Source organism: Microtus pennsylvanicus, chromosome 1 (assembly GCF_037038515.1).
Source record: "Microtus pennsylvanicus isolate mMicPen1 chromosome 1, mMicPen1.hap1, whole genome shotgun sequence".
Lineage (NCBI taxonomy): Eukaryota > Metazoa > Chordata > Mammalia > Rodentia > Cricetidae > Microtus > Microtus pennsylvanicus.
In genome coordinates, this window is record NC_134579.1 from 167,241,784 (window position 1) to 167,254,845 (window position 13,062).

The 13,062-nt window shown below is 42.2% G+C and overlaps 1 protein-coding gene across 2 annotated transcripts in view; it reads right to left on the reverse strand.

Annotated features, from left to right (window-relative positions):
* The window catches only part of Cdk19 (cyclin dependent kinase 19), a 141,731-nt gene that overhangs the window by 18,307 nt on the left and 110,362 nt on the right, over positions 1–13,062 (reverse strand). Inside the window, exon 5 of one of the 2 annotated variants that reach the window (XM_075945082.1) lies at positions 11,098–11,155. The exons of the other annotated variant lie outside the window; for it this stretch is intronic. Within the exon in view, the coding sequence (XP_075801197.1) occupies positions 11,098–11,155 (58 nt within the window). The remainder of the gene's footprint in view (positions 1–11,097; positions 11,156–13,062) is intronic. 2 annotated transcript variants of the gene reach the window in all.

Consider the following 13,062-nt stretch of genomic DNA (forward strand, 5'->3'; position numbering starts at 1 on the left):
CTACTCTATGTTGCCTAGCCATTTCTTAGGAATTGAAACAATCTATCCCAGGGGAACTTCCTTGCTGGGATGGTGTGTTTGAAAAAACCAGAAGGGAAACAACTTCTGGTTTCAAATAGCTCCAGGAAGGCCCTGAAACTGGCTAGATTCACTATGCCCCTCCCTCCCAAGGATACACTAACAACTGCTGAGAGTCATTCTCAGGCAAACCCAGCTGTAGAGCTGGCGGTGACAGTGCACTTAGGAGACAGCGGTAGGTGGATCTCCGTGAGTTCGAGGCCAGCCAGGTCTACAAGAGCTAGTTCCAGGACAGATGGATACACAGAGAAGCCCCCATCTCAAGCCCCCGCTCCAAACAAAAAGGACAGAGAACAGATCAGCTACCAGAAAAAGCAGGGACCAGCCCACCTCCCTGGAAGAGGTTCGGACCAACTGAGTCACTTTTCCAGGACACTTTCCAACATGCCGAGTTGCCTGCAAGCAGTGTGCTTCAGGTTTCCAGCTTTTGTGAGCTGTCACCTGTGCTGGGCAGGCTTTGGTGACAGCTGTCTTTGAGTCATTTCTGCTCCTATAAGAGTTACCCCTCACCAATCACAAAGTTGATCCCAGGTGGTACCCTATTTTGCTCTGCCATAAACTCCCTCTCTGGGGTGAGTAGACAATTGTGTAGTATTTCCCCAGGAAAACCTTAGTGTCACAGTACTCACCATCTTATTTTTTGAGACAGGCTCTCTCCCTGAGCTAAACACACACTCACTAGGCTGGCTGGCCAGCAAGCTCCATAATTATTATTTCATGAAAAGACACAACACTGAAAATACCCGCTTCCCTGAGTGACATGTGCTGGCTGCTGCTGCTGCTGGAAAATATGGTGGTGGGAATGTGTGATGAGACGCTGCATTTTATATTAGAGGCAAAAACTAGTGTTTCTCTTCTTATTCCCAACCTCTTATCTAAGTTTTTAAAAATGAATTAAGTAATTTATTTATTTTTGGAGACAGGGCCTCACAATGTAACTCTGGTTGTCCTGGAACTCATTTTGCCTCCCAAGTGCTGGGACTAACGGCATATGCCATCATGCCTGGCTCCATCTCTTAATTCTGTTTAATTCACTGTCAAATAAAGCCAACGCCAGAAGAAAATAAGTACAATTCCATCCTACTGAAGCTGATAGGAGCCTTTTCAAATAATTACTAATTTAGACAAAGTAAATTACCTAAACAATGCCTTGACTGTTTTTCAAAATAAAAAGTATGTCGAACTGTTCAATTAAATGGATGGGAAAGCTGGGCAGTGGTGGTGCACACCTTTAATCCCAGCACTCGGGAAGCAGAGGCAGGTGGATCTCTTGAGTTTGTTGTCTGCCCGGCCTACAGAGCAAGTTCTAGGACAGACAGCCAGGGCAGCACCGAGAACCCTGTGTGGGTGTGTGGTGCTAACTAGGCAGTATCTAACAGCAGACAAGGAGCCAACACCAGAGTCTGCACGACAGAAGCACACAAACACGCCCAGGTAACAGGAGTCAGTTCTATGGGGTTTCTACCATGTGCTAATAAGTCCCCCAGTGGGAGGGTCTCTATCTCCTTCAAGGTACCATTGGAAGCCTGCTCTTAAACACAGCAAAAGTAGACTAAATTGAAAACAGAACTTGAGTTGGATTTCGAAGTTTAAGTCTTTTGAGATAGGGAGGGAGGTGAGATGTTAGACAAGGACTGTTAAATATTTTTGGCTTCTTGAGAAAGGTTCTTATTCTTAGCCCAGGCTGGCCTCACTATATAGCCCAAGAAAATCCTCCCATCTCAACTTGTAAAGTACTAAGATTGAAGGCACAAGCCAAACTGGGGTGGGGTGGGGGAAGGGGTCTTTGAGCTTGCTGGGGAGGACAGGGCACAATGTACCTTTTTAACCATTCAACTGTACAACTCTTTGGAGCCCAAAAAGAACTATACTAAAGCCTTAAGACTCAAATCCCGCAGTCATTAAGTCCTAAAGAAACACACAGAGGTTCACATTAATCATAAACTGGATGGCTGGCCTATTAGCTCAGGCTTCTTATTAACTTTCTTGCATCTTAAATTAGCCCAGAATTCTTGTCTGTGTTAGCCACGTGGCTTAGTACCTTTTATCAGCAAGGCATTCTCATTCTGCTTCCCCTGTGTCTGGGTGACAACTGTAGACTGACCCTTTCTTCTTCCCAGAAGTCTCCTGTTCTTGTCGTCCTGTCTCTACTTCCTACCTGGTTGCCCTGTCTATACTGCCTGCCTAGCTACTGGCCACTCAGCATTTATTAAAACAATACAAGTGACAGGGTACAAGACCACTGTCTCACATTTTTTTATACCACTGGGATTGAACCCAGGGTCTCATACACATCATACAAACACCCTACTATGAGTTCCCTCAGTCCCCACTATACTGTCTTTAAACAGTAATTCTGGGGCTGTGGAAGTAGCATGGTGGTGGATTTCCATAGACACATAAAACGGCATTAAAACACAGTTTATAAGGGCTTAATCAATTATAATTACTCTTACTGGTAGTTATTGCTTAATTCTTAACTTATCCCCAATCTTTAACAGAACTATAATCTTAAAATTCTTATCTTAAAATTCTTAACAATAGGTAACTGACCTGAGCAGAGAACACAATTTTATATTGACTAGGTTCATTGACTAAAGCAAACACTGTGAATGACAAAAACAATAAAGAGTCTAAAATGATGATGGTGATGATGAAGAATTTTCTTGGGGACAATGGAACTTGCGTTGCCAAGAGGGCCAGATAACAATAAAGACTTCTGATAGAGGGTGGACATCTAAACAGTAGAATCATTTTCATAACATCTAGAATTAGAGATCATGGATTGCCAACTCCTTAAAGAAATAATTGTAGAGGAAGCTGAGTCCCCAGTCAGTGAAGGTGTCCTGAAAAAGCACATTAATGAGAACAACAGGAGCACAGTGCAGAAGCAACAGCAAAAGCCAAAGACAGAAAGTCAGGCATAATGTCAGACAGCCTTGGGCCAGACTGCTCAGGAGACTTGGTGCCCCATGGTAATAACAGGGAGTGCTAGGACAGAGGTCATAGGCACAGGTCTTTTCAGGGACAGTTTTGATAGAGAAAATGGATTTCAGAGTGAGATTTTAACGAATTATGGTAAATGAAACCAAAGTGTGAATATCAAGGTCCTTGTAGGCGTAGAGAAACAATGGGGATGCATTAACATGGGACACAGGGACATAAACGCCAAAGAAAACAAGTAAGAATGCTGCAGATCCATTTGCTGTCTGTGTCTGACCTACCATCCTTGCAAACATCAGGCAGAACCTTTGGGATGCACTCGCAGACCACTAGCTCCTACAGGCTGGAAGTGAATAATCTAACTGGAAACATCTACAATCCATGGCACAGTTTATCTACTCTGCTATGACCTATCTACTTGATATGCTCACCACTTATTTGGGAAATTTGACTTATGATTTGTTCTGGGTTTATAAAAGTTTGTGCAACTGCCTCCATATTGAAATGTTTTTCAAGGCAACTTAAATGTGTGCTCCTCGGTCATGGCCCCTCATTTTAGCTCAGAATAAACCCCTTATTCACTTGGAGATAACAGCTCTACTTGGTGTCCACATCTCACAGAGGGTCTGCCTCCATCAGAGGACTCACTTGGACTGGCAGCAGTTACAGCAGGTCTCCTGTGTGTCCAGCCAATCACACTGTCTCCTTGGGTAGATGCTGCTGACTTCTTTCTGGGGACTGAGCCTCTCCTTTGGTGTAGCTGATGGACTGACAGTCTTGCATTCTGAGCAGACTACTAGCGAATGCCCTTGTTTTTATCTCAAGCACCCATCAAAGCATTTGTTTGTATTGTTTGTTTCCAGAGCACTTGTTGCTATCTAGCATCTCCAAGACCCAAGTGTGCGGTTTCCGGGTCTGCTCCAGCTTACTGGAACTCCATCCCTTCAGCTTAGAAATTATACAGGTTCGTGATCATAAAGATACCAAACATGATAGGTACCTCTCCTTTCCAGATCAAGATAGAGGTGCCAGGGTCAAGATGAGCACCAACCTCACAGGGAATGAGACAACACACCCCTTTCCTGGAAGGAAGATTATTAGCTCCACTATGAAGACACATAACAGGTGGGAACCCAGTATCTTAGGTCTTTTCACATTCTTGTAAATGTTCAGAATAAACCCCAGACACAATGGGAAGAACCCACCTTGGTATGAGACCCAAGGAAGTTTTTCCCACAAGTGGCAAATATATTTGATCCAAAACACAAATCTCTCTAGCTAGCATACAAGATTATACAGTTTCCAGGGGAAAAGATACCTCTACCAAAACAAAGGGAAGCAGGAATCCAAAGGAGGAAGTGTTTGAAGACCACGGCCACAGGGAACTCCACCTGGCTTTATGTTTAATTAGTTAATTCAACTTGCAATTATTTGGAAAACTAGGAAAGCCAATCAAACTATAACTTGGTTTTATCCACCCTTACCCCGCATGTGCAATGAGGAGCATCCAACATACTTAAATTGTGTTTTTGTCTTGTTTCTCCAAACTAGAAGTTGTACACAATAAAGCAAAATATATTGAATGGGAAGGCTACTTCAGTTTGAGTTTAAAAGCACCTAAGAAATGATAAAACTGCAAATTTACAAAAGAAAACCAGAAAGAGTTTTGGAAACTACAGAAACAAGAAAGGTGTTGAAAGCCAGACAGTAGTGGCGTACCCCTTTAATCTAGATAGGTGAATCTCGGGGCCAGCCTGGCCTACAGATGAGCTCCCAGACAGCCAGGGCTACACAGAAAAATGCTGTCTTGAAAAGAAACAAAAGAAAAGAAAAAGGTGTTAAAGAGCAGGAAATGAATAAAGAATCCCACCTTGCCTATTCTGAATCCGTATCCCCCTTTCCTTCTATTCTCTAGAAGTTCCCAAGCAAGACAAAGTTCTGTATCAAACTCCCAGCCCGTCATGGCCTCTCCTTAAAGCCTAGAGGGACAAGGATCCACACTGTCTATATAGTACCTGGGCAAAAACTTTAGATTCTGAGGCCCCCTGGAATGTGTTAAAGAATGTCATTATCATTTTACTGACCTGTAATCCAGTTACTCATCTTTTATTACTCATCTTTTATTAATTTTCACCTTTTATTAATTCATCTTTCCATCTGTATGGGTCTCTCTGCTGCTTAGCTTTTAAAATGAAGGAGGAGAACTATTATCTCAGATCTACACGGCAGGTCTCCAGGCCTCTCCTGCCCTTTCTTACAGTGAAGAGGGCTCTGGCTGAGAGGTGAGTGATTTCACTTGGTTCCACCAAAATAAAAGAAGCTGCTTGGCTCTCATTGGTTAGAAGATAGGTGGGAGGAGTAAACAGAACAGAATGCCAGGAGGAAGAGGAAGTGAGGTCAGACTCGACAGCTCTCCTCTCTGGAGCAGACGCAGGAGAGACGCCATGCTGCCCGCTCCAGGGAAGATGCACCCTATGAAGCTCCGACCCAGGATGGACTTAGGCTAGAATCTTCCTGGTAAGACCGGCGCTATACAGATGATAAGAAATGGGCTAGTCCAGGTGCGAGAGTTAGCCTAGAAGAGGCTAGATAGGAATGGGCCAAAGCAGTATTTAAATGAATACAGTGTCTGTGTAATTATTTTGGGGCATAAGCTAGCCGGGCAGGCGGCTGGGGGTTGGGGAACGCAGCCCCGCCGCCCCTTATTACTACAAATGGTACACTCTATTGTGATTGTTTGTGAATAAACTACATGGGACAAACTTGATCTGCCCCTAGAACTTGACAGTAACTGGACATAAAGATGGACAAAGGACTGTACAAGTCACCTCTAATAATGAGACATTATGTACTACTATGAGACTTAAACAACTCTAAAAATCCAAAATTATTTACAAAGTTCTCCCAGACTGAACACCTAGATAAAAACAAAATGACAAGAGCTAACACCGGGTGACTGTCAACTGAACTTATGCTTCAGAGTCCTTTAGCCTGGACAGAAGGACCCTGTCTGTACTTTGAAGCACCTCTTGAGTTAGAGAACTTGAGAGGGTAATTCTTCCATTTGTATTTCTCACCTTGAACTTGGACCAGCTTCTGCAGACACAACCACAAACTCATCCTGCACTACACCAACAACTGAGCATCCCAAGCGACTGAACTCCAACCACTCAGACAGTACGCCTAACGTTCACTCTTTTGGGCTTAGATGGTTTGAAAACTGTCTAAGAAATACTACATTTCCCTTGGCATAGTTTCCTATCTGGTAAATTGCTAATCTTGGTTTTAGTAAAACTACAAAAGAGGGCAACAGTATTATGTCTTTTTTACTAATCATGCATGTGAGTGTTTGCTTGACTTACATCAAATCTTGGTGTTTTAAATGACTCGAATATTTTCACTGAAAAATCTCATTATTCAGTATAACTTTTAAAAATTTTACTCTTTATGTCGGCAGTATTTTTAATTTTAAATTTTCTAAAAAGGAATTCAATTTGAGGAATACCTCAATTTTAAATCAAGCTAGAGTCAAAAACCAAATAGAATCTTCTAATAAGAAAAAGGAAAAAAATATTAACTGGCTCCAACCATTTGTATTATTATATTATTATTCCTAACAAAACTGTTTGTGATACAATAAATTCAAGGCTGTCTATGCCATACAACAACTAACTGTACTGACAACCAGGGGCTTTGGGTTGACTCAATGTATACAACACTCTAAAGACAGTGTTCTCTAAAGTCAACAACACCATGGTGTTGGTGTCAAACTGTACAAGCTCTAGGACTAGTTGACTCAATGTATACAACACTCTAAAGACAGTGTTCTCTGAAGTCAACAACACCATGGTGTTGGTGTCAAACTGTACAAGCTCTAGGACTAGTTGACTCAATGTATACAACACTCTAAAGACAGTGTTCTCTGAAGTCAACAACACCATGGTGTTGGTATCAAACTGTACAAGCTCTAGGACTAGTTGACTCAATGTATACAACACTCTAAAGACAGTGGTCTCTGAAGTCAACAACACCATGGTGTTGGTGTCAAAACTGTACAAGCTCTAGGCTCAAAGGAGACATCTCTGGATGTACAGGTACTAAATTAGAAGGTTTAGAGCAGATGTACTAAAAGTAATCTTTTAACCATGTATCTTTTAAAGGATTTATATTTAAATACATAAACTTATTCTTCCAAAAAGAAAAAACTTCTGTTTAAGAGACCATACCGTAAAAACCTATGTTTCCTGATTAAATCTATCTTCAGAGTTTCCATAGTGCAAGCCAAAATTTTAAAACCTTTTTGCCCCTTGGCATCCGGGGAAACTGCAGGAGAAGTGGTGGAAAGACGGAAGAGCCAGAGGCTGGAAGAGTGCTGCAAAGTGCTGCCTCCTGGACATGGCATGGCCACTGGGCTCATGAACTCACAGCAAGGGTTACCTTGTTAAGACCTGCTCACTGGGCCCCACCTCTAACTCAGAAGCTATTGGAAGTTGATGGCTTCTGTGATGTGGGAGTGTCATATATCAATCTGTTGATTTCATTGGTTAAGCAATAAAGAAACTGCTTGGCTGGCCCTCATAGGTTAAAACATAGGTGGGAGGAGTAAACAGAACAACGCTGGGAGGAAGAGGAAGTGAGCTCAGACTCGACAGCTCTCCTCTCGGGGGCAGACGCCTCAGAGAAACACCATGCCCCGCTCCCGGGCAAACACAAACGATGAAGCTTCGACCCAGGATGGACGTAGGCTAGAATCTTCCCGGTAAGACCGGTGCTCACAGATTATTAGAGATGGGCTGACCGGGATATCAGAATTAGCCAGTAAGGGCTAGAGCTAAAGGGCCAAGCAGTGTTTAAAAGAATACAGTTTGTGTGTTGTTATTTCGGGGCATAAGCTAGCAGGTGGCTGGGGTGCTGGGGATGCAGCCCCGCCACTAATATTACTACACTTCTGGGGGTGGGAGTGGTGTAATTTTATCTTTGAAGGTACGACCACTGGCAGGTTGTCCAAAATCAGGCAGACCTTTGTGCATATAAACCTTTGTGCACTAAATGAACTCATGTTTTTAAAAATGACATAAGAGTGAGAGGGGGTGGGTTGAATTACTATCTGGGTAGAGATGGTTAAAATATATTTTATAAATGTATGAAATTGTCAATAAACAAATAAAAATATTCTTTAAAATTACCAAATGATACTCCTAATTCTGACAATGAACAGTACATCAGAGGGTAAAATTATGAAACAACTTACTGGAGTTCCAGTTTCCTTTCTCATTGTAAAATAAGAAATAAGGCTTTATTATGCCCACAAATGCTGATCTTGCACAGGTTTGGCCCCTTGTCTTCCCCTAACAATAACATCACTTGGTACATAAAGGATAATGTTGAGAAGGAATTTTAAAATTATTATAATCTGATTTTCTTCTGTAATGTAACTCTTATCCATTTACTTTCCCAGGCTTTCCAGTATAATACCACAATAACAGGACAAATAAATCACAAATAATACCTAAAATGACACAGACATTAAAATCAATCCTAAAACAAAAAGTGGCCATATCACATAAGTTATGGCTACAAAAAATCAAACTGTCCTCCCAAAACCCAAAAATCAAAGCAGTAATAAATTGTTTCACATATCACAAATACCAAACAAAATATTTCATAGAGTATACATGATTATAGACACAGGGAAAACACAGTTTAAAGATCTTTTTTGAATCGGGATTTGGTTTAAAATGCCTCTCTTACTGTCACCTGTTACCTTTAGTTCTTTAGGTAATACTATGTTCTTGACTATTTTTACTTTAGATATAATGTTTATATTATCTGTCACATGTAAATATACATGTCAGACAGAGAGGGCAAAAAGGGAGAAAAGGTTGGGCAGTGGTTAATCCCAGCTCTTGGGAGGCAGAGGCAACTGATCTCTGAGTTTGAAGCCACCCTGGACTAAAGAGTGAACTGCTATCTCAAAAAACAAAACAACAAAACAAATTTGACCTGGATCCTGACAGCTAACAATGTTTTTTTGGTTGTTTGTTTTGTTTTGTTTTTCGAGACAGGGTTTCTCCGTAGCTTTTTGGTTCCTGTCCTGGAACTAGCTCTTGTAGACCAGGCTGGCCTCGAACTCACAGAGATCCACCTGCCTCTGCCTCCCGAGTACTGGGATTAAAGGCGTGTGCCACAACCGCCCGGCAATGTTATAGGATGTGGGGGCTCCTTCCTGTGGTTCTAATAACCCCCCTCTCCTGTACACTGCTTTCTGGTCAACGTGGCTTCACCTTCATTAGATGCTACAAATGAGCCTTCCCAACACAAAACAACCTCCAGCCTCTACATGTACAAAATGCAGTACATGCCAAGAAGGGGAACTGTGAATGGAGTTCTCAGAAAAATGTCAGGCCCCATGTTAAAGGTTCAGCCAGGCTAATGATTAGGACTTTGTGGTTGTGGAAACCTGGAATTTTGCAGGTCCAGAGCCAAGTGATCTCAGGATCTCGTTATTCCTTGTTTCTGTGTCTGATTTATCTTTTCAGCCATAGGGTAAAAGCTCCAGAACGTATTAACAGACCTCCAGCTTCCATCAACATGAAAGCTAAGAATGTGATAGTATGTTAGACCCACGGCAGAGCTGTCCGTCTGTCCAGGTCACACACACCTGCCACCCACCTGGCTGGAAGCTGTCTGTCTACAGGACGTTCTGCCCATGCATCTGGGGGGTGCCTTGATACATGCTTTTTTTTGTTCTGTGACTACAAACGTTTGTTGTAACTGCTCCAACAATGGAACTATTAGGCGAACCTAAATCCATGCCCAGAGGTCACAATTACTGTGATTGGCTCAGAATAAATTCTCTCTTCATCTGGGGACAAGGCCGTGTTTCACACTGACAGAAGTAAGATTCAATTTAAAATGGAGGGAGGACTGTCAGTGTTTAAGGGAACAGGAGGAGCTTGAGAAGAGCTAAGTGACAATGCTGTAATACAGGAAGCTTAAGAAAACCAGTCAGTTTTTAAAGCTATCAAGGGAACTAGCAGGCACTAGAGAACCAGTGAGAAACTCCGGGGCAGTAGAGAAAAGTCTCAGTGCAGGAACCTTAGCCGTGGCTTAAAGGGTTAGCAAGGCGCAGCTCTTCTAAGTCCAGCTTTCCTTTACTTTTCCTCCCCCTTTAGGAGGCAGCTATGTGGCTGAGGTAACATAACAAAGAACCACACTGCAGGGTAAAACGTTTACATGACTATTTCTCATGGGCGGGGCCAGCTTTTATCTCATTTTCACTTTTGCCGAGTAAAACATACATTTTCAATAAATGCCTATAAGAAAACGTGTGTTAAAAATAAAAGCAAATAATGGGAAAGGACCAGGAGGGGAAAGCACCTATGAGGTATACACAATGCCAATACAGTGTTCAATGGAGGTCAATCCACGCCAACCACGCAGAGGCTCAAAGCAGGCTTACTAGTTTAGAACAGCTTCCTAGGGAACTGGACTGGGGAAGAAGATGCCAAAGTAGGAAGCAAGCAGCAGGGCATGCTGAAGCAGTCAGGTTGTATCACCCCCAGCATCAACTTTCCAGTAGCAAGCAAAGTTTCGTTAAAACCCTTCCTTCCTAGGCTAATAAACACAGACAAGTGTGAGGCCTTCAAGCATTCATTTCAACAGGGACGACAATGCCCGGCCAGAGCCGTGCTGCTGAGGACGAGGAGTGGGAAGCACTAAGTTAGGGGAGGGCAATGGATGTGGGAAGAGAACACAGGCAAGGCTAAGGAAAGAACGGCGTAAGCTGGGGCCCTGTGCTGGAGAATGGTGGAGACACACGGCATACTCTCTGGGAGCAAATGTCATGGGGAGGCTGTCAACTGATGCCTCAATTAAGAATGACAGCATCTCATTTTGAGGAACAAGCTGTGGAAAAACTGCATTTATAGACTACCTACATTTTCCAACATCTTTTCTATAAACACTCTAAGAAAGTAATTTTAAAATCAACAACTTAATAAGGGTATTAAAAGGGACAACATCTTTGCAATCACCTCGGTTTCTTCATCAATCATTTTAGGAATAATTACCTACCTATTTTGACTCTCCCCCTCTCAGGACCTTCTCCCATTACTAGGATATTTGCTGGTTTCTAGAAACAAAAATAGAGCATTCAAATTACTACATTTATTCTTTTGACATGCTCCAAAATGGAAATTTTCTCATATGAAAATATAATTTGTGTATTTTGATTCAGCCTAAACTAATTAAAGGTTAAGCACCTTTTACAGTTAAAGCATTTGATATTCTTGAAGTTAGCACTACATTCATATAAACATCTCTGCCAGGAAAATATACCTGTTTTCAAAATGGTGTCATATAAATAATTATTACAAAGCAATTAAAGCTATTATTTCTATTTTCCCCATAATTTAAAAACCTGCATAAATTAAATACACTTATTTTTAATATAAAAATTTCAAAACACAATATAACAACTGTCACTTAAGTAAATCAAATGAGTATTCCTTGCTAAGTATTTTTGGATGACTGCAGAAAAGCATCACTAACATACAGACAGGCTCCATTAGAATTCACATCAGCTATAATAAAAGCAAAAGTAAGAAACTCCAAATACAATTTCAAAATGTAAGACAATAAAAACCAAAGCCAACCCATGCGGTGGTGGTGCACGCCTTTAATCCTATCACTCAGGAGGCAGAGGTAGGCAGATCTCTGTGAGTTTCAGGGCAGCCAGGTTTACAGAATGAGTTCCAGGACAGTGGAGCTACACAGTGAGATCCTGTCTTAAAAACATAAAACAAACAAACAAAAAAACCCAAGGCTAATAAGAGCTCTACATAGAAAGAATAAGCCAGAGATGTTCACACAACTCACACAGTCCTTACCTGTACATGTGTGGAAACAAATTGGGACAACATATGGGGGAGAGGGAGCCAAACTCTGAAAACTCAGAAGAGAATGTGGATGTACTCAGAATTTACTGTGCTCGTTTACTCAGTGGATAGACAGATGGACAGACAGAGCGAGCGGTCTTCTGAGACACTCTCTCGTGCTCTCTCTAAGATCCTTTCCATGCTGCTGATTTTGTCTTAAGGAAGCTCTTCAATGAGAGCAATAAGCACACACACAAAAGTGCAAAGGAAGTAACAGGCAGGCTCACTGCCTGCAGGGCCAGGGTCAGAGCCTTCTCCCTCCCACCAGTCAGGCAGAGACCAGGACCGGTGTGAAGACAGGAAGCACATGGGGAGGGGAAGCATATGGGGAGGGGGAGAACCATTTTAGAGAAAAAAAGTTCATAGGATTTTGTGACTGGGAGAAAAAGGATAAAAAATAATGAAAATCAAAACAGAGATCACACCGAGATCTTGGCTTCACGTGAAACAAGAACAGCTGTGCCTGCTGTGGGACTTCAAACTACGAGAGGAACTGGCTGGGGCGGTGCTAGTAGAGCAGGGGCCGAGTCTGATACCATGAGATGCTCAAGCCACTCTAGCCTAGAGAGTGCGACCGGATGATTTCAACTAAAAGTCACTGCTAGAGGACCATGGTAACTAAAATAAGGTCACCAGGGCAGAATGGGTAAAACAGCATCAGGTGAAAGCCAAACCTTCAAAATTCAAGTTTGGTAACTATCAATGGATATCAGGTCGATTACAAAACGTTACAGACAGAGCAGACTTTCAGGAAACAAAAGGAAATACATGATGACCTGAGTTTCAAGGAGTTTAAACCTAGTAAGGGAAGATGGAGAGAGTTTTAGAATAGAGTGTTATGAAAATCTTGCGGGTGGGGGTGATGCGCACCTTTAATCCCAGCACTCAGGAGGCAGAGGCAGGCGGAGCTCTGTGAGTTCAGTTTCTAGTGCTCCAGGGAATCTGGTACCCACTTGTGGCCTCCAAGGGCACATGCAAAAGTGTATCACGAGAGTGCATGTGTACAAGTACACGTGGACATACATACACAGATCATTTCAAGGACAATTATAAAAATATATGCCAAAATTAACACATACTTGAAAATTTTAAAATATCTCTA